Here is a 19084-nt window from a genome sequence, read left to right on the forward strand (position 1 = left end):
GTAAGGTGGTCTGGTATTTCCATCTCTTTAAGAATTTTCCACAGTTTTTTTTGTGACCCACACAGTCAAAGGCTTTAGCATAGTCAATGCAGCATAAGTTTTTTTGGAATCCCCTTGTTTTCTCTATGATCCACTGAATGTTGGCAATTTGATCTCTGGTTCCTCTACCTTTTCTAATCCCAGCTTGTACATCTGGAAGTTCGCAGCACAGTGACAAACGTGTCAGCAGATATACCAGTGCAAACAGTGTCAGGTGTGGTACCAGATATTAGATGAAATTTCTGTCTTTTGAAAATCAGATGAAATTGTTTGAATTCCATCCTATTTGTGTTTGGATAAATCGTCCCCATTTGATCTCTGAGGAATTAGAAGGGAAGTTATTGGCCTTGAGCTGATCATTGAAGCTTGCAGAGCAGACTACAAGGAACAAAGTAGGGAAGAGCAACAGATGAAGGAAAGTTTTGGGTAGGTTGGCCACAATTGAGTTCTAAAGAGAGAACAAGAAAAGATTCTCAGCACATTAGGGGAAAACCCTGTAAAAAGCAGTGTTTGAAAAGTTAGGAAAAGAAATTTTGGAATTGATTTTAGGTTGAAAATCTTAGTAATGTGAGACTGACTGATAGCTATTGTCCTTGATTAGAAAAAGGTAGAATTTAAGAGTAATTATTAATGGAGGTTATAATTTATCTTAATGCAATCTGAATTGGCTTTCAAAAGACCTGGGTTTGGCTACTATTTTATCACAAATGACTGTAGGCTTCTGGCTAAGTTATTTATTCTCTGGCAGCATGTTTTCTCACCTATAATGTAGGAATAAAAACAATCTTCCCTGCTAATCTCAGTGTTAACAAAGGTTGCTGAAGATGGTTACAGTGCATTGTAGACCCTTAAGTTTTGTACAATTACAATTAGTAAAGCAGTTGGGAGTCTGCCTTCTATGGGGTCGCACAGAGTCGGACACGACTGAAGCGGCGCAGCAGCAGCAGCATAGCATGGGAGTAAGAAATGGAGGAAACAGATGGTTACATGGCAGGTATACCGTAAATTCTGAGGTTGGGGCGGGGGTGCCACAAGAACTTGTTAAAAGGGACTGCAGGCAAGAAAGTGTGGGACTGAAGACTGAAGTGAAAACCAGGGGCCAGAAGAGCCCAGCTCCTCCCTTCAGGCACTTTCTCTAATTACTGAACCTCTACTGAATTCCTGAACCTTATGTCTTTTCTACTGGCCACTCCGCTAGGTTTATCACTGCATTATCTCCCTTATCCTAAAACAACGTTCTAAAAAGAACTGTACCATCATACTATCTCTCCTATTCCAGCCACAAAAGAGCCCTTTTCTAGGTCACTTCGGGGAATTTTCATTCAAAATGTTAACTGCGGATGGTGGCCAAAGTTGGCAATATGTATTTCTCACATCTTCACCTGGATACTCGGTACCTCTTTCTACCTAATGGATCATCCGCGGGCGGGGTTTAAATCACTTCAGCCAGTGTGTGAAGGTGCCTTTCAAACTGTTCAGAGTGTTGCTTAAGCCTGCATAGTGAGGCATTATCATCAGTTACGTAAGGAAACAGGGCCGTTCGCTAGGCAAACTCGCCCAGCATCACAGAGCTAAAGGCTAACTTCTGCAGCAGAATCCATCTACCCCAAGCCCGAGGTCCCCATAAAACGCTTACCTTCGCCCAAGTTGATTCTGACGAAAACCGAACTCCGCCAAATCTCGCGCCTCTGGGACTCGGGGGCGGGGTGGGGAACACGAAGCATCGCGAGATGACGGCGTTTTCCCGCGAAGGAGAAGCGCGCGTTTTTCTCTGGCTGGGCGCTTGGCCGGGAGACTAGGACCGGGGAGCGGCGAGTGAGGATTTAGCGTGCGGCATTGCAGGCACTGTGAGGAGGGCACCCGGTTCCGGAGTGTGTGTCCAGCCATGCCGGCGCAACGCCCCGCGAACAGCGGCGGTGAGTGAGGAAAACTTGCCTTCCAACGCGGGCTGCGGCGTCGGGGGCGGGGGTGGGGGAGCGGCATGGAGACTGCCGCCGAACTTTTGCGGGGAGAGCCGACCCCGGGCAGAGATTGAGGAGGAAAGGAGGTTTCCCCTTTCCGTGGAGAGTGGGTAGGGGACACCTGAAATTGCCTGTGTTTGCCTAGTGCAGGAGGTTTTACACAGGAGACCTGCGTTTTCCTGCACATCCCCAGTTGTAAACTGGGGTCCGGGCTACTACTAGTTGACATAGTGAAGACCTAGGGGGTCTCTGAGAGGTAACGCTGGAGTCCCCCCTGGGTCTTCAACTTTTGCGTCAAATGCATCTGGGAAGGCGACAAGGGTTGTTTAATAAGAACGTGGAGTAATTAGTCATTTTTTAAAACTGCAATTTAAAAGCCTTGCCCACCCCCCCAACCCCCCCCCCCGCCGCCTCCTCTTCCAGGGCCCCTATCTCCAGATGTGGTTGAACAGCCGGAGAATGCCGTGATTACCCCAGCCATGCTAGAGGAGGAAGAACAGCTTGAGGCTGCTGGGCTAGAGAGAGAGCGGAAGATGCTAGAAAAGGTAATTTAGGCATCAAGTTCGTCGTCGTTAAGTAGTAACCTGATGCGTCCTCGGGGGTGTGGTTTGTGTGCTTAAGTTTACTAGTCTTTTTTTTAATCAACTTTTAAACGGGCTGCCTTTATCGATGCTACTTTTGGGAAAGCTTTGCACGAGCTTGGAATGATGCCTGTATCAGTTATAGTCTTGGTCTGGAAAGTGTCCTCATCTGTCTTAAGTTAGCATTTCAAATTACTTGTTCAGCCATAATAATAATTCTTCCAAAGTCGGTAATGAATTTTTTCAGTGTTCTTTTTCCACCTAAGTAATCAACTTGCTTTTGCTTTCTTTTACATTGTACATTTTCAATGACATTGCCCTTGAGCTTTTCTTATTTTGAAGACTACTAAAAGCAGTTCTTAACCTCTTGACAAGCTTCAGTTTTTAAATACATTTAACTCCAGTACTGTCCCACCCTGTTGCTTACCTGCCAGCTCTTAATGTGCTCCCTACTGAGTGATTTCTTGTAATAATTTATTTAGCCCTCCCAGTATTACGATTATATCAATACTTTTGATATCTCCAGTTAAATATGATGAGACTGAGGCAACTGGGGGTCGTGTCACACACTAATGAACTCAAATTTGACTGCTTCCAGAGTTTTTTTTAACATACCTCACTAAGGACATTAATACTGAATTAACATCCTGTAATTATAAAACTACTTAAATTGGGGAATAATGTACTCCAAAGGCAAGTAATACATTAGTTGATTCCCTCCTATTTTATATCAGTAATGATTCTTTTGTTAGCCTTGTTAACACCTCATGATCATTTACTGTCAGTCACTGTTCTAAATGCTGTACATGTATTTTACTCATTGAATTCTCAACTATTCTATCATGTAGATACTACTATTAACTCATTATTACTATTAAACTTAATAGTTTATTAAGGGGATGGGGAACACATGTATACCTGTGGCGGATTCATTTTGATATTTGGCAAATCTAATACAGTTATGTAAAGTTTAAAAATAAAATAAAATTAAAAAAAAAAACTTAATAGTTTAATTATTAGTATAAATTGTTTTATTAAAGTATTCTATAAAGTAGGTTCTGTTTTCATTCTGTGTTACAGATGAGGAAACTGAGGCACCTAGAGGTTGCCTGGGGTCCCACAGCTAGTAAAGGGCAGAGCAGAGATGGTAATGTAGGCCCTGTGGTTTCAGAGTCACACTTTTTAACCATGTTGCTATACTTTCACTTCAGTAAATTCTAGTTCCGTTGTTGCTGATCATCTGTAGTTAACCATAATTGGTTAAGGTAATAAGTTTAGAAATTTTAATAGAATTGGGAGGTCAACCGTAAACCACTTTTACTCATTCTGTGAATTCCCATAGTACTTACTCTGTTACACAGTATTATCATTACTTACTTTCTCACTTTGTTTCTTGAGGGCACATCGCATTGTTTTTTTTTTTGTAGACTGTGCACTTGGCAGATAATAGGATAATAAATGTCTGTTGAATTTATAACTAAAGTAAAAGAATATTTTATAATATACATAACATATATGACTATATAGATAAAATATACTTTGTGGCCATTGTAACAAGGTGAATTGTAAAGGATGAATCCTGGAGCACAGTCAAGAGTAGAATCAACTTCGGAGATGGCAAGAATGGTAAACCCTTAATTTTGAGTAGTGTAGTTCAGTTTTATAACCCATGAAGATTGTTGGATAAGAAAATGCTATTTGAAGAAAGATAGGTATAATAAAGATACATTTCAAAAATGCTTTAATAGGGACTTACCTGGTGGTCCAGTGATTAAGACTCACACTTTCAATGTAGGGGGCGTGGGCCCAATCCCAAACTGGGAACTAAATTTCTACAGGCCCTGCAGTGCAGCCAAAATTTTTAAAAAATAAAAAACAGTTTTAAAAAGATTTGTCAAAATTTATAGAACCGTAAACATTTGCTGATTAAACTGGGAGTTAATTTCTCCTTTTAGTGAAATTTTTAAGCTTTTGAACACTTTGTCATTTTAAGATTTTTTTGGAATTGTTAACATTTGAGGGATAGGTATGGTACAACTAGCTTTTCTTTAGCAGTTATGCATCATAGAACTTAAAATAGCAATTTTTAAATTCATTTTTCAGATTGTCCATGAATAAAGCTCTTTTCAGTCCCGTTGGTACAAGGGTGAAAGACTGTGGTTCATTGTTATCACATGTCTTTTTATTAACAGGTATTGAAAGAATTTTTTACTTTTTGTCCTTGACATAAATTATTCTTACCTCAGTGACTATCGAGAAAATTCCAGTAAGTCTCTTATAGGTCTTTGGAGCTAAAAAAAATTCAGCATACAAAAGTAATGATTCCTTTTAGGAGAATACAGTATTTATGGGCATATATTTAGAAGTACTTACGAGAGGAAGAACTAGCTTAAGTTCTTAATGAGAAGCATTTGCTTTGGTTTAGGAGATTGGAAGGTTTGTGAAGAGCCTGGAGAATGATTTTGACATTCATTTGCTACAGTTATTTTCTTTGACTTTTCACCTGCATTTCCTTTTGAAAGAAGTCATTGTTAGTCTAGAAGTCTTTAGAGTAGCCTTAATGTCCCTGTAGTGGGGGGAAGGGAAAGGTAAGAGTTGTGAGGGTTCTTGGAAAGGTAAAAGGAAAACAGCTCATATTGTGTAGACTGAAATAGAACCCCCTCTGCAAAAAGAAAAAGAAAAAAAAAATTCTGGGCTTGGGAGAGGTGATGGGATAGACAGTGAAGAATTTATGCTCATGGTATCCATTGGCATACTCTTATTACCCATCAAGAGAAACTTACCACCAGGCACTTAGTACTTTCCACAGATGAAGTTATGATTTACTTTAGTGTAACAAATAACAAAATTAAGAAAGAGGAATGATAGATGAGAAGATTTACTACAAAATTATTTTGAAGTATGGAAGACTGGGTTTAAAGGTTAACCATTGGCATAGTCTAAGTATATTATAAATTATTGTTCCATGATGGCATGTTAAAGGTTTAATTACTTTTAAAATGTATGCTAATTTTTTCTGAACAAGACTTAAAGCAGCAGATAAGTTAAGCACAAAGGATTTTAACTAAAATATACAAATAAAGTTAAATATAGTTATTTTTATAAAAGTCAAGTAATTTCATTTCATTTATAATATCCATTGCATTCAGTGACTGACTGTTGGAATCATAGTAGTATATTGGTAATAGTAAAAGAAAAGCCATCCTAAAATAACTGAAAATAGTTTATGAGATACTAACAGATTATTTGCACAGAGAAGTTTATGGATGATTTTAAAAGAATTTTAATTTTCTTGTAATCCACATATATTACTTTCATTAGATTTATTCTTTGATGTCTTATTGTCACTGCTTTTGTAATAGAAAATAAATAATTTGTTTTGAAAGAAAAGTTAGATGATGTAACATCTGAGAAATACAAGCCAGTGTATAATGGTGTCTAGTTTATAAGGTCAAGCCTTAACCACTGAATTAAATTTATCTCACACACACACACACACACATGTAGGAGTGGGATTGCTGGTTAGTAAGATTTGTACATATTCAACTCTTTCTTGATTTCAGCCCACTTAATGCTTTTCTTTTGAGTTCAGATTACAGTATTTAGTTGGCCACTTATAAACTGGATTTGGCCTCTTCCTGTTTATGTAAATAAGGTTTTATTGGAACACAACTTTGGTTTATATATTTATTGTCTGTAACTGTTCAAAGGCAGATTTAAGTATTCGCAGTACAAACTGTATCATGCTTAAATATTTAAATATTTGCCCTTTTGCCAAAAAAAGTTTGTGGACCATTGAACTATGCTATTTATTTGTTGCTTTTGTTTTCTCTCTTGTGCCTTCTGTTTACTTTTATTGTGACTTGAGAGATCCTCCTCAGCCACTAGAATGTTGCATACTTTTATAAATGAACAAATAGATAGTGTGTGACAGTAATATGAAAAGCAGAGTTTTGTAAATAGAAGTTGTACAGGGGTCAAAGATAAAGCTAAGAGTAGGAGAATAAAAGGAACCTAAAAGGTAAGGGCAAATCTTGGGTAACACAATACTGAGAAAAGAAGCTTATAAGAAATTAGCAGTAGATTTAGCTTGTTGAAGTGTTTTAACAATATCGTATTTAAATTCTAAAACTAGATGTTCTAGTCCCTAGCTAATGAGGTTATCTTTTACTTCCAGTGCTCTTTCAAATAAAACTGGTGTATAAAGTTTTTCTTTTTCTGAAATCATTTAGTTTTTTAAAAACTTAATTTCAACTTGAATTAAATATTTACTTTCTAATTGTAATTTCAGATATTTTGAAAATGGGCCTTCAGTTTTGTAAATGCCAATAACCATGTTTTCAGTATCTGAAATTTCAATATTTTGGTAGCCAAGCTATTAATATATTTTACCAGATTGCCTGTTGAACCCCAGAATCATATTTTTTTTAGCGATTCTAGTTTTTTGTTTAAAGATAGACATTTTTAGTAAGTGAATTTAATATTATAAAAGTATTTTTATTAATTATAGGAAATATACTAAACCTAAAGTGCAGTTGTTTAGTCATCTTTGTTACACATTATGCAGAAAGATCAATGTATGTCAGCAAACTTAATAATTATGGAAACTTTTTCTTTGGATAGGCTCGCATGTCTTGGGATAGAGAGTCTGTGGACATTCGATATCGTAGACTTCAACATTTGCTTGAAAAAAGCAATATTTACTCCAAATTTTTATTGACTAAAATGGAACAGCAGCAGTTAGAGGTATGTACGTGTGATTGATTATAGTTAACAGCTTAATTTAAAAAAAAAAAAGCTTTATTGAGATATAAATTATATAAAATATAATGCACACATTTTAAAATTTAGAGTTAGGTGAGTTTTGACCTGTGTAATCATCAGTACAGTCAAGATAAAGAACATTTCCATTACCCACAAAAGTTCTCTTCTCTCAGTGATCTCTCCTGGCCCTGGACAACCACTGATTTCTGTTTGCTGTAGTTATAAATTGGTATTGATTTTTCTAGAATATTACACAAATGGAATCATAGGAAAAACATTCTTTTGGTATCTCGCTTCTTTAGCTCAGCATATTTTTAAGATTCGCTTATATGTATTTAATAGATCATTTTTATTCCTAAGAAGCATTCCATTGTATGAATATACTAACATTTTTTAGTTCACCTTTTGACTGAATTTTATTCTGTCCAGTGATTTTTTTTGAATGCTAGAAATTTTGTATTTTATTTTGCTCAGTCCTTTTTTTTTATGCGTTATCGAAATGTAATTGATACACACAAAACTGTACATATTTAAAATGTATACCCACGAAGCCACCACAACCATGATAATGAACGTAACCATTAATTCCCCAAAATTCTTTCTATCTCCTTTTTAATGAGATATAATTGACATAGAGCATTATTTTAGTTTCAGGTGTACAGTGTAATGATTCAGTATTGCTGTATCTTTCAAAATGATCCCCACAGTAAGTCTAGTTAATGTCACCATACCTAGTTTAAAAATTTTTTTTCCTTACGATGCACACTTTTAAGATTGACTCTCTTAGCAACTTGCAAATATGCAGTAAGTATGGTGGCACACTAGTAAAGAATGTGCCTGCCAGTGCAGAGACGCAGGAGATGCAGGTTTACGTCTGGGTTGGGAAGATCCCCTGGTAGGAAATGCCAACCCACGCCAGTATTCTTGCCTGGAAAATTCCATGAACAGAGGAGTCTGTCTGGTGGGCTGTATTCCATGGAGTAGCAGAGAGTAGGACACAACCGAGCATGCGGCACACACATTATTCACTGTGGTCATCATGCTGTGTAGTGCATCCCCATGACTTGTTTATTTTATAACTGGAAATTTCTACCTTTTGACCCACCCGACCCTCCAACACTAATCTGTTCACTGTATCTGAGCTTTTTGTTTGTTTTTTTTTTTTAAAGATTCCACATGTGAGATTATATAATATTTATCTTTCTCTTTAATTTTACTTAGTATAAGGCCCTCAGATACATCCATATTGTCACATATAGCAAGATTCAGTTCAGGTCAGTTCAGTTCAGTCGCTCAGTCGTGTCCGACTCTTTGCACCCTCGTGAATCGCAGTATGCCAGGCCTCCCTGTCCATCACCAGCTCCTGGAGTTCACTCAAACTCACATCCATCGAGTTGGTGGTGCCATCCAGCCATCTCATCCTCTGTCATCCCCTTTTCCTCCTGCCCCCAATCCCTCCCAGTATCAGAGTCTTTTCTAATGAGTCAACTCTTCTCATGAGGTGGCCAAAGTACTGGAGTTTCAGCTTTACCATCAGTCCTTCCAAAGAACACCAAGGGCCAATCTCCTTTAGAATGGACTGGTTGGATCTCCTTCCAGTCCAGGGGACTCTCTCAAGAGTCTTCTCCAACACCATAGTTCAAAAGCATCAATTCTTCGGCACTCAGCTTTCTTCACAGTCCAACTCTCGCATCCATACATGACCACTGGAAAAATCATAGCCTTGACTAGACGGACCTTTGTTGGCAAAGTAATGTCTCTGCTTTTTAATATGCTATCTAGGTTGGTCATACCTTTTCTTCCAAGGAGTAAGCGTCTTTTAATTTCATGGTTGCAGTCAACATCTGCAGTGATTTTGGAGCCCCCCAAAAATAAAGTCTGACACTGTTTTCACTGTTTCCCCATCTATTTCCCATGAAGCGATGGGACCGGATGCCATGATCTTCATTTTCTGAATGTTGAGCTTTAAGCCAACTTTTTCACTCTCCACTTTCACTTTTATCCAGAGACTTTTGAGTTCCTCTTCACTTTCTGCCATAAGGGTGGTGTCATCTGCGTATCTGAGGTTATTGATATTTCTCCTGGCAATCTTGATTCCAGCTTGTGTTTCTTCCAGCCCAGCGTTTCTCATGATGTACTCTGCATAGAAGTTAAATAAGCAGGGTGACAATATACAGCCTTGACATACTCCTTTTCCTATTTGGAACTAGTCTGTTGTTCCAAGTCCAGTTCTAACTTGCTTCCTGACCTGCATATAGGTTTCTCAAGAGGCAGATCAGGTGGTCTGGTATTCCCATCTCTTTCAGAATTTTCCACAGTTTGTTGTGATCCACACAGTCAAAGGCTTTGGTGTAGCTAATGTAGCAGAAATAGATGTTTTTCTGGAACTCTCTTGCTTTTTCTATGATCCAGCAGATGTTGGCAATTTGATCTCTGGTTCCTCTGCCTTTACTAAAACCAGCTTGAACATCTGGAAGTTCACGGTTCATGTATTGCTGAAGCCTGGCTTGGAGAATTTTGAGCATTACTTTATTCACGTGTGAGATGAGTGCAATTGTGCGGTAGTTTGAGCATTCTTTGGCATTGCCTTTATTTGGGATTGGAATGAAAACTGACCTTTTCCAGTCCTGTGGCCACTGCTGAGTTTTCCAAATTTGCTGGCAGATTGAGTGCAGCACTTTCACAGCATCATCTTTCAGGATTTGAAATAGCTCAACTGGAATTCCACTAGCTTTGTTTGTAATGATGCTTTCTAAGGCCCACTTGACTTCACACTCCAGGATGTGTGGCTCTAGGTGAGTGCTCATGCCATCGTGATTATCTGGGTCATGAAGATCTTTTTTGTACAGTTCTTCTGTGTATTCTTGCCACCTCTTCTTAATATCTTCTGCTTCTGTTAGGTCCATACCATTTCTGTCCTTTATCGAGCCCATCTTTGCATGAAATGTTCCCTTGGTATCTTTTAATTTTCTTGAAGAGATCTCTAGTCTTTCCCATTCTGTTGTTTTCCTCTGTTTCTTTGCATTGATCTCTGAGGAAGGCTTTCTTATCTCTTCTTGCTATTCTTTGGAGCTCTGCATTCAGATGCTTATATCTTTCCTTTTCTCCTTTGCTTTTCGCTTCTCTTCTTTTCACAGCTATTTGTAAGGCCTCCCCAGACAGCCATTTTGCTTTTTTGCATTTCTTTTCCATGGGGAAAAAATAGCAAGATTAGATTCTTTTTTTATGGCTGAATTCTGCCCCCTTTTTAATTCTCTGCCATCCCTCACTTCCTGTCTTTCCTCATTTCCTGTCTTCTGATCTGCTTTCTGTAATTATAGGTTTGTCTGCATTTTCTGTTGTTGACAGGTTCTTTTAGCTTTTATATTTGAAAAAGTCTTCATTTACCTTCAGTTTTAAAAGATTCTCTACAGGATGAAGAATTTGTTTTTCTTTAGTGCTTCCCCCACCCCTGACTCCCCCATGCAGTGTTTTAATTATATTTCACTGCTTTGTAGCTTTCACTGTTTCTCAGAAAGCCCAAATCCTTAGGATCGCCAGAAGACCATAAGCAGTCTGGTTGCCTCTCTCAACCCCATTACCTTGCAGACCTTGTTCCTGGTGTGTTTCCTGCTTAGAACCCTCTTCTCAATAGATTCCTGCCTGGCTTACTTCATTATAATCTTCAAGCTTTGGCTTAAATATTTTCCAATGAGACCTGCCCTAACAACCTTAAATAAAGTTACCTGGCACCTCTTCCCTCATCTCGTTTACCTTGTTTTGTTCTTCCCATTGCATTTATCATCTAACACTGTATAATTTATTTCTAAGTCTACTATATGAAGATTTTAAAACTTGGGTTAATGTTAACACTAAAATAAATCCTTTTGTCCCCATCATTCACAGTTAATGATTATCAGTGAAGATTTTGCTACATTTGCTAAATTTTCTTTTTTCTTTGTTGGAGCCCTTTTCAAAACTCTTTGATAAAATGAAACAGAAAAACAAATACCAAGCTTAATGACTCCTAAGGCAAATACCTTTAACCACCTCTTGGAAATAATTATGTCCTGCTTTTAAAACTTTGTTAGGGGGCTTTGGAACAGCTTCTAGTCTAAGAATAACTTGGTCCGTCTTCTGAAAGTTTTTCTTGATGCTATCTGTGTTAATAGGCCTTTCACCTTTGGCTGACAGGAATATGAACTGTTCCTGATCCCTTGTGAGCACAGAGATCGTTCCGCCTGCTTTCTAGTTGCTCTTTTTCTGGCCCTCAATTTCTCTACTCACACACTGATCCTTACTCAGCCTGAGCGTGCCACTGCAGATCTTCAGAGCTGCTTTTGTGTGTTGCTTTCTCCCCTGTGGTACTTTGACCCTGGTTTGCCAGCTCCTCTGAGTTTTGCACTCTGTCTTCTCAGCGCAGACTGCTGAGCTCTACTTGGGTTCTCCCTCCATTATTTGCTCTTGGACATTGCCTCTCGGCAGTAAGCTTAGTAGTCTGAAGATTTACCTTGTTTGTTTCCCTTTTGTCAGTGTTCACTGTCCTTTGCTGCATGATGAAAAGTTGCTGAAAACCATTGGTATGTTTTATCTGGATTTTAGTTGCTTAAGGCAGGAAATCTGTTCCCTATTACTTGGTAAAGGCTTAAAGCTCAAGTTTTTGTTTTTTTAATTTTTGTATACAGTTTCTTCGTTGTGAGCTTACGTTATTTGAGATATGTGTTTCATACTTTGCATTTTCCACTTTTGACACTAAGAAAAAATTATCTTGTAGGAGCAGAAGAAGAAAGAGAAATTGGAGAGAAAAAAGGAATCCTTGAAAGTTACGAAGGTAATAAATAGTAAGCTAGAATATTTTATATACGTTACCTTAGATATTGAAGAACATCCTCTTGTATTCTTTTGACTCTTGATCATCTTTTTAACTTTAACCTTCTTTATCTGATAGCCTTTCTTTGTTGGTTGCATAGAAACATGTAAAATCTGTTTCTTAGTATCTTAGATATGGAAGGAGAGATAAACTGTGACCTTTAATTTCTTATCCTGTGGACTGTATTTCCTAGTAGCAAAATTTCACTTTATAATCTCGGAAAAATCTACAAATATTTTATACCTCAAGGCATTTTATAAGTGGCTAGCTCTTTTGGAGCCTGTAATGATTGCTCTTCTTCATGCCTCTAACCTCATTATGTCAACTTGGAACCATACCAGTAATCTAAATTTGTATCTTGTACATAGCTGTAGCAGTAGAACCAAAACTGGAGTAGATAGCATTTCAGATAGAGCATCCATTTAGGGATAGCCTGAATTTTAGATGTGATCTTTTGGAGGAATATGTTTTAATTTTTTTTTAACATGAGGCTTTTTATGCCATATTGATAGGAATTGTACAAACAACACTTGTGCTAGTGAAAAGAGAAATAATATGGGTAACAACTGTTGAGTACTTACTATGTGCCAGGTGTTGTTCTAAACTTTACATGCCTTAATTCTCAAAGTAGCTCTTTTAGGTAGAGATCCTATTACCAACGTTTTATGTATAAAGAAGCTGATGCAAGGAGATAGAGTACAGTTCATCCTCATTATTCATAGATTCCATATTTTCCAGTTAGCCTACTTGGTATAATTTGTTACCCCAACATCAATACCCATTTTTTTGTGGCCGTTCACAGACATGTGCATGTGTGGAATGGCAAAAAATTTGAGTCTCTCTATAAGTAACATTCCCAGCTGAGGTCAAAGCTATCTACCTTATTTAAGCTGTCACAGTGTAAACAAGTGTCCTTCTTGTGTCTATGTAATGTCATGATTTCTGTATTTTTGTGGTTTTGTGATTTAAAAGACTATCAATTACATTGTGCTGAAGTGCTGCCTAGTGTTTCTTATGTAAATTTGTGGTTTTGTGATTTAAAAGACTATCAATTACATTGTGCTGAAGTGCTGCCTAGTGTTTCTTATGTAAGAAGACTGTGATGTGCCTTATGGAGAAAATATATCTGTTAGATAAGCTTCCTTCATGTGTGAGTTAAATTGCTCTTGGCTTTGAGTTCAGTGTTAATCAGCATATGTTTTAAATGAGCTGTCTTTAAACAGTACTGTATGTTTATATACATGAACAGGGTTATGTATTGCTCAGTTAATGAAGATGTGCTTGCAGGAACCTAAACCTGTGTTTCTTCTAGATGCAGTGATTTCGGTATTCACTAATTCAGTATTCATGGTGACTTTATAGAACTCAGCTATTGTGAATGAGAATTGACTAAGTTTGAAGATCACATAGCTAATAAATAGTAACCTAGAATTTGATCCTAGGATTAATTTCAGACTCCACACTTAATTTCTACCCCAAACTGCCTTTGTTAGAAAATACAAAATGCTAATAGGAAAAATAAGGAGGGTATCTAAATCCAGTTACTTGATTGTTAGTGTCGTTAGTGGTGATGTTAAAGTACATAGCAGGTAACTGTACAACAAAAGCAATTGTGGAAAACTGATACTTGACCCAGTTGCTAATTCCAGGGACTTATTTTGGGTTTTTGAAGAATGTACTTAAAATTTTACTGGCTTAACCAACCATTTACACTGTATTCTTCAACCTGTTGCTTTAAAACAGTCTTTACTTTCACCCAGCTAACTTTTTATACCAGGTTTTGGGGTTTTTTCCTTTTATTCTAAAGGTGTCAGCCATCATATTCTGTCTATTCCATTTCATTATTCTCTTGGTATTTTCCTTTTTAATCCTTTAAATTTTTTACTTCATTTTTATATTTACCTTCTTTGTCATTTTTATTTTTCATGCATGTTGTCTACCTGTTCTTTTCCAGCTCTCATTTTGAGACACTTTTTGAATGTCTCTTCATTTCTTTTATCTCCTTTCCATTGGTTTTTCTCTTTGATAATCTACTTTCAGTTGTATTTAACTTACAAATTATACTGAAATGAGTACTCCTTCCATACCATACCCATTGAGTATCTTCAGCATAAACACAGAGAAGAGATGTACATGGTAATTACAAAATAAAAATGCCTCTGTTTAATTTTGAAATTTGTCTTACATGGAAGAAAATGGAGGAAAGTAGAGCTTTGGGAAAAAGTAGAGAGTTACAAACAAGTTGTAGTAGGGAAATAAAGAAAAAGGTTACCTTTTAGTAAGCATGATAGTGAAGAGTTCTGGATTTGGTTCAACTGCAAGGAAAGTTTAGTTAATCGGTGCCTTAAAATTTGTAATACCATAGAAGTTTTGGGAAAATAATAGTCTAAATCCTTGTTTTGTAGGATAAAAATTCCATTGATGCAAGTGAGGAGAATGCAGGTAAATTTCTTTGTTATAGTTTTGAAGAATATGTGTTTATATTTTCTGCTTAAATTACTATAAAAACTAAAATGATGTTGTTTTTTTAGTCATAAAAAAGAAGAGAGGAAGAGAAGATGAATCATACAATATTTCAGAGGTCATGTCAAAAGAGGTAAAAATAAAGGGGGAAGGACACATAAGGTTTTATGTTGTGTGTAACCTATGTGATATTGATAACTATTATTAAAGGTGTACTGATAACTGATATTTACCTGTCTTTTCAGCCAGTTAAGTGTTTTAGGAAAGAAGATGGTACCATCTTCCTGTCTGTTAAAGGAGCATGAGCTTGGCCTAGTGAGAAATTATTATAACTTCTTACAACCTCAAAACTGTATCTTAAGAAAGATTGTTAGGGAGCTAAAACCATAAACTAATTTCTAAAGCCATTTTTGTTTTCACCTTCTCACTTAGTACCTCATTAAATAAAAATTAATTAAAGAATATCTTTAATTACAACAAACCCTAAATATCCCTTAAGCATAATTTAATATATCACATTCTTAATATTAACAAAAATTCTAACTTTATGATCTGCTCTACTTTTCTTTTATCTGAAATTATAACTCTTCACATCTTCATAAAGTATAAAGTTTAACATAATACTCATCTTTTTTAAAAAGTTAATTTATTTATTTTGGCTTGTTGGGTGTTTGTTGTTGTGCAGGCCTTTCTCTAGTTTCTGTGTGTGGGCTTCTCACGCAGTGGCTTCTCTTGTGGGACACCGGCTCTAAGGTGGCGGGCTTCAGTAGTTGCAGTTCCCAGGCTCTAGAGCACAGGCTCAGTAGTTGTGGCAATTGCTCTGCAGCATGTGGCATCTTCCTGGACCAGGGATTGAACCTGTGTCTTCTGCATTGGCAGGCAGATTCTTTACCACTGAGCCACAGGGAAGCCCCATAATACTTGTCTTTACTCTCAGGATATACTCTTTATTTTCCCTTCTTTCCCCATTTAAAAATAATATTCAGGACCCACTTGATTTGTTGTGGAACACACTGAGACTGCAGTGAAAAACACTTATTAATTAATAATAGTGAAAACACTATTAATGAGATTAACACGTCCCGTGATGTGAACTGGGCTTCCCTTGTGGCTCAGCGGTGAGGAATCCGCCTGCCAGTGCAGAAGATGCAGGTTCGACCTCTGGGTCGGGAAGATCCCCCTGGAAAAGGAAATGGCAACCCATTCCACTATTCTTGCCAGGAAAAATCCCACAGACGGAGGAGCCTGGCGAGCTACAGTCGACGGGATTGCCAAAGAGTCAGACACAACTAAGTTACTAAATGACAACATTGATGTGAACCAGGAAACGTTTGACTTTACTCCCTCCTCTTTAAGTATAAAAGGAGCCTGAATTCTAACTCAGGCAAGATGGTTCTTTTGGGGCAGGAGCCCACCATCGTCCTGGTTTGTTGGCTTTATGAATAAAGTTGTTATTCCTTGCCCTGACAGCTCTTCTCTCAATTATTGGCCTGTTGTGCAGCAAGCAGTATGAACTTAGACTCAGTAATGTAATCATTCTCTTTGCCTTAGCATTTATCCAGTGAGAAATATTTGGAAGGAAGTAGTCAAATATAATTGGATAATTGGAAAATGCTATTGAGCATATAGACGGGTGCTTAACTCAAGCCTGAGTTTCATAAAGGTTTCATCTAGGAAGTTGAGACTTGAGGGATAAAAACTAAGTCATGTTAAGGTGGTGGGGCAGGTTAATAGGAATAATAAGATATAGGGAAGATGCTGGGGGTGTGTTATAGGAAGAGATGATCATCTTTAACAAATGTCCAGAGGCAGGAGAGTTCCTGGAAGGTTCAAAAAATTTAAAAAGAAATTATATTTGGCTCTAGTTTATAAACAGAAGAGTGGTATAGGATGAAGCTGTAGAGGTAAGCAGCATCAGGAGTTTAGGAAGTTTAATTTCTAACAAGAATACTTCATAGTTGCTTTTGTTTTGATTCATTCACAAATTGTTATCCAAAAAGGTTCATCTCAGCTAGCCATTTTAAAAGACAACTCTTCTATCTGTTCTCTATATAAAATCTCTTTAGCCTTAAAATATGAATATCTATATTTATATGATACTTTACATACACACGAAACATTCACATGTATATATATATGTGCTATCAGCCAATTACATGTCCTTTTATTCTCTTGTGTATCTCAAATTTGAGATATGCTTAAAATTTCTTGAATGTATCATTCTGTTTTATCCACTTTAGCCTTTGCACATGCTATCCTAGAATTTAATTCTGTCTTTAATTATTATGCCCTGATAACAACTTTTTCAAAAAATTTGATATATTGTTTTCCTAAGTCACTAGGTTCATTGTCTCTATACCCTTAGCATCTAGTAGGTACTTCAAAATCAGAACACTTTTATTCTTTATTTTTAATGTATTTGTCTTTGCCTCTTGCTCAGGATTGCATATTCAGGTCTCTAATCCAGAGAGAGGCCTAAAGTGGCCTGGAGTTGGGATTTTAATACATTTAGAAGTGAATCCTTGAATAATGGTGGTAACCACAGCTTGACTCTAGAGCAGAGTTTTGAAAACTTTTTCTGTCAAGGGCTAGATAATAAACATTTTATGACTTTGAATAGTTTTGTGGGTAACTCACCCTGAACTTTGCCGTTGTATCCAGAAAATAGTCACAAATTGTAAACCAATGAGCCTGACTTTTTTCTAATTAAATGTTAGACATTTATAAAAACAGGTTGCTGGCTAGAGTTGATTCATGGGTTATAGTTTGCCTTTTTACTAGAGGACTGTGGATTTGGACTTAAGAAAAACTTCAACTAAGAAAAAAAACAAAGTGGAAAATTTGGAAGTAAATATTCCAGTTTTTAAGTGCTGCTCACAAATTCGGGATTTTATAAGATGCCATGGGCCTACTTTTGTCTCATGTTTGATTCCTCTGTATTTTAGTTACTTTGCGAGCCTTGTCCCCATTTCCTGGCATAAAATCAGAACAAGAGTGATGTTTGTTGAATAAATAAATGAATGGACCATAATCATTGTTATTTTGTTTCTGTTTTCTCATTGTTTTAGGAAATTTTGTCTGTGGCCAAGAAAAATAAAAAGGAGAATGAGGTAAGAGATTTATAAGAGAGATATATTTACAAGAGAGATTTATTAAATTTAGGAGTCATATTTGTGTCCCTGATCATTAGTGTTTTTTTTTTTCTCTTAATCACCAGTGTACATTTTTTTCTCACTAGTTATCCTATAGCATGCTTCTTTCTTATCTATCAACTTTATTATATGTTCTTAAATATGTAAATATTAATTTTTGACTCTTTGAGAGTCTGGCAAAGATGCAGGTAACTGTAACTATATGCATATATACATTCCACATGTATATATTCCACAGCTTGTGGAAGTCCCTGGGGATACTTCAGTCTTCTTTCTGGCCTTCCAAGATTTTCTTTGGTTTTGTTTGAGAAGGCTTGTTTCTATCCCCACCCCCAAACCCTCATTTTATGTAGAGAGATGCCTTGTGACCTTGGAATTTACTATCCAAGGCTCTATACTTACAGGATTTTTTTCTTTCTTCAGTATGAGGTTTGGTTTATGATGCAGTTACAACCAATTATGTTAAATGTAAATAAAATTAAGCATTTTTTTTTAATAAATCTTAGATGTATTTTAAAAGATAAAGTCCAATCTAATTTTCTATCACAATTTACTCTGGAATTGCCCACACTTTGTAATATATAATAAATAACATACTGATCTTGTGTTCATTCTGATAAGTTTTGTTAAGTGTATATATCTGTGTAACCATCATCCAAATCAAAATTTTAGCACCTTTTCATTATGGTAGAAGGATCTCTGGTGTCCTTGCCAGTCATTTGCCCACCCCTATTTTCTGTTGCTTTTCATTCACCGTGCTGATAATCATTGATGTTGTTTTGTTACTAGTAGGTTTTTTATTGCTGAGTAGTAGTCTGTCAAGTATTATAATGTCTTTATCTATTCTCTTCATGAGCATTTGGGTTGTTTCCATTTGTAACTATTCTGGATGAGGCTGCTATGATAACTTCTGTAAAGATCTTTGGACATGTTTTCATATTTTTTTGATGGGATTGGGGAGCCTGGTGGGCTGCTGTCTATGGGGTCGCACAGAGTCGGACACGACTGAAGCGACTTAGCAACAGTAGCAGTAGGAATGGAATTGCTGGATCATATGGTAAATGAGGTTCAACTTTATAAGAAGGTAGAGCTCTTTTCTGAAACTGAACCCACCGTTTTACTCTCGCTCAGTTCAGTTCAGTCGCTCAGTCCTGTCCGACTCTTTGTGACCACATAAACTGCAGCATACCGGGCCTCCCTGTCCGTCACCAACTCCCGGAGTTCACCCAAACCCATGTACATTGAGTCAGTGATGCCATCCAACCATCTCGTCCT

The 19084-nt window shown here is 36.9% G+C and overlaps 1 protein-coding gene across 1 annotated transcript in view; it reads left to right on the forward strand.

Moving 5' to 3' along the window:
• The first annotated feature begins 1754 nt into the window (after positions 1-1754).
• HELLS (helicase, lymphoid specific) overlaps positions 1755-19084 on the forward strand; it is a 38158-nt gene continuing 20828 nt past the window's right edge. Inside the window, exons 1-7 of the mRNA XM_025274140.3 lie at positions 1755-1955; positions 2424-2545; positions 7205-7327; positions 12099-12155; positions 14600-14636; positions 14726-14790; positions 17726-17767. Of these exons, the coding sequence (XP_025129925.1) occupies positions 1925-1955; positions 2424-2545; positions 7205-7327; positions 12099-12155; positions 14600-14636; positions 14726-14790; positions 17726-17767 (477 nt within the window). The 5' untranslated portion in view covers positions 1755-1924. The remainder of the gene's footprint in view (positions 1956-2423; positions 2546-7204; positions 7328-12098; positions 12156-14599; positions 14637-14725; positions 14791-17725; positions 17768-19084) is intronic.

The sequence above is a fragment of the Bubalus bubalis genome, chromosome 23, assembly GCF_019923935.1.
Source record: "Bubalus bubalis isolate 160015118507 breed Murrah chromosome 23, NDDB_SH_1, whole genome shotgun sequence".
In the NCBI taxonomy this organism is placed as follows: domain Eukaryota; kingdom Metazoa; phylum Chordata; class Mammalia; order Artiodactyla; family Bovidae; genus Bubalus; species Bubalus bubalis.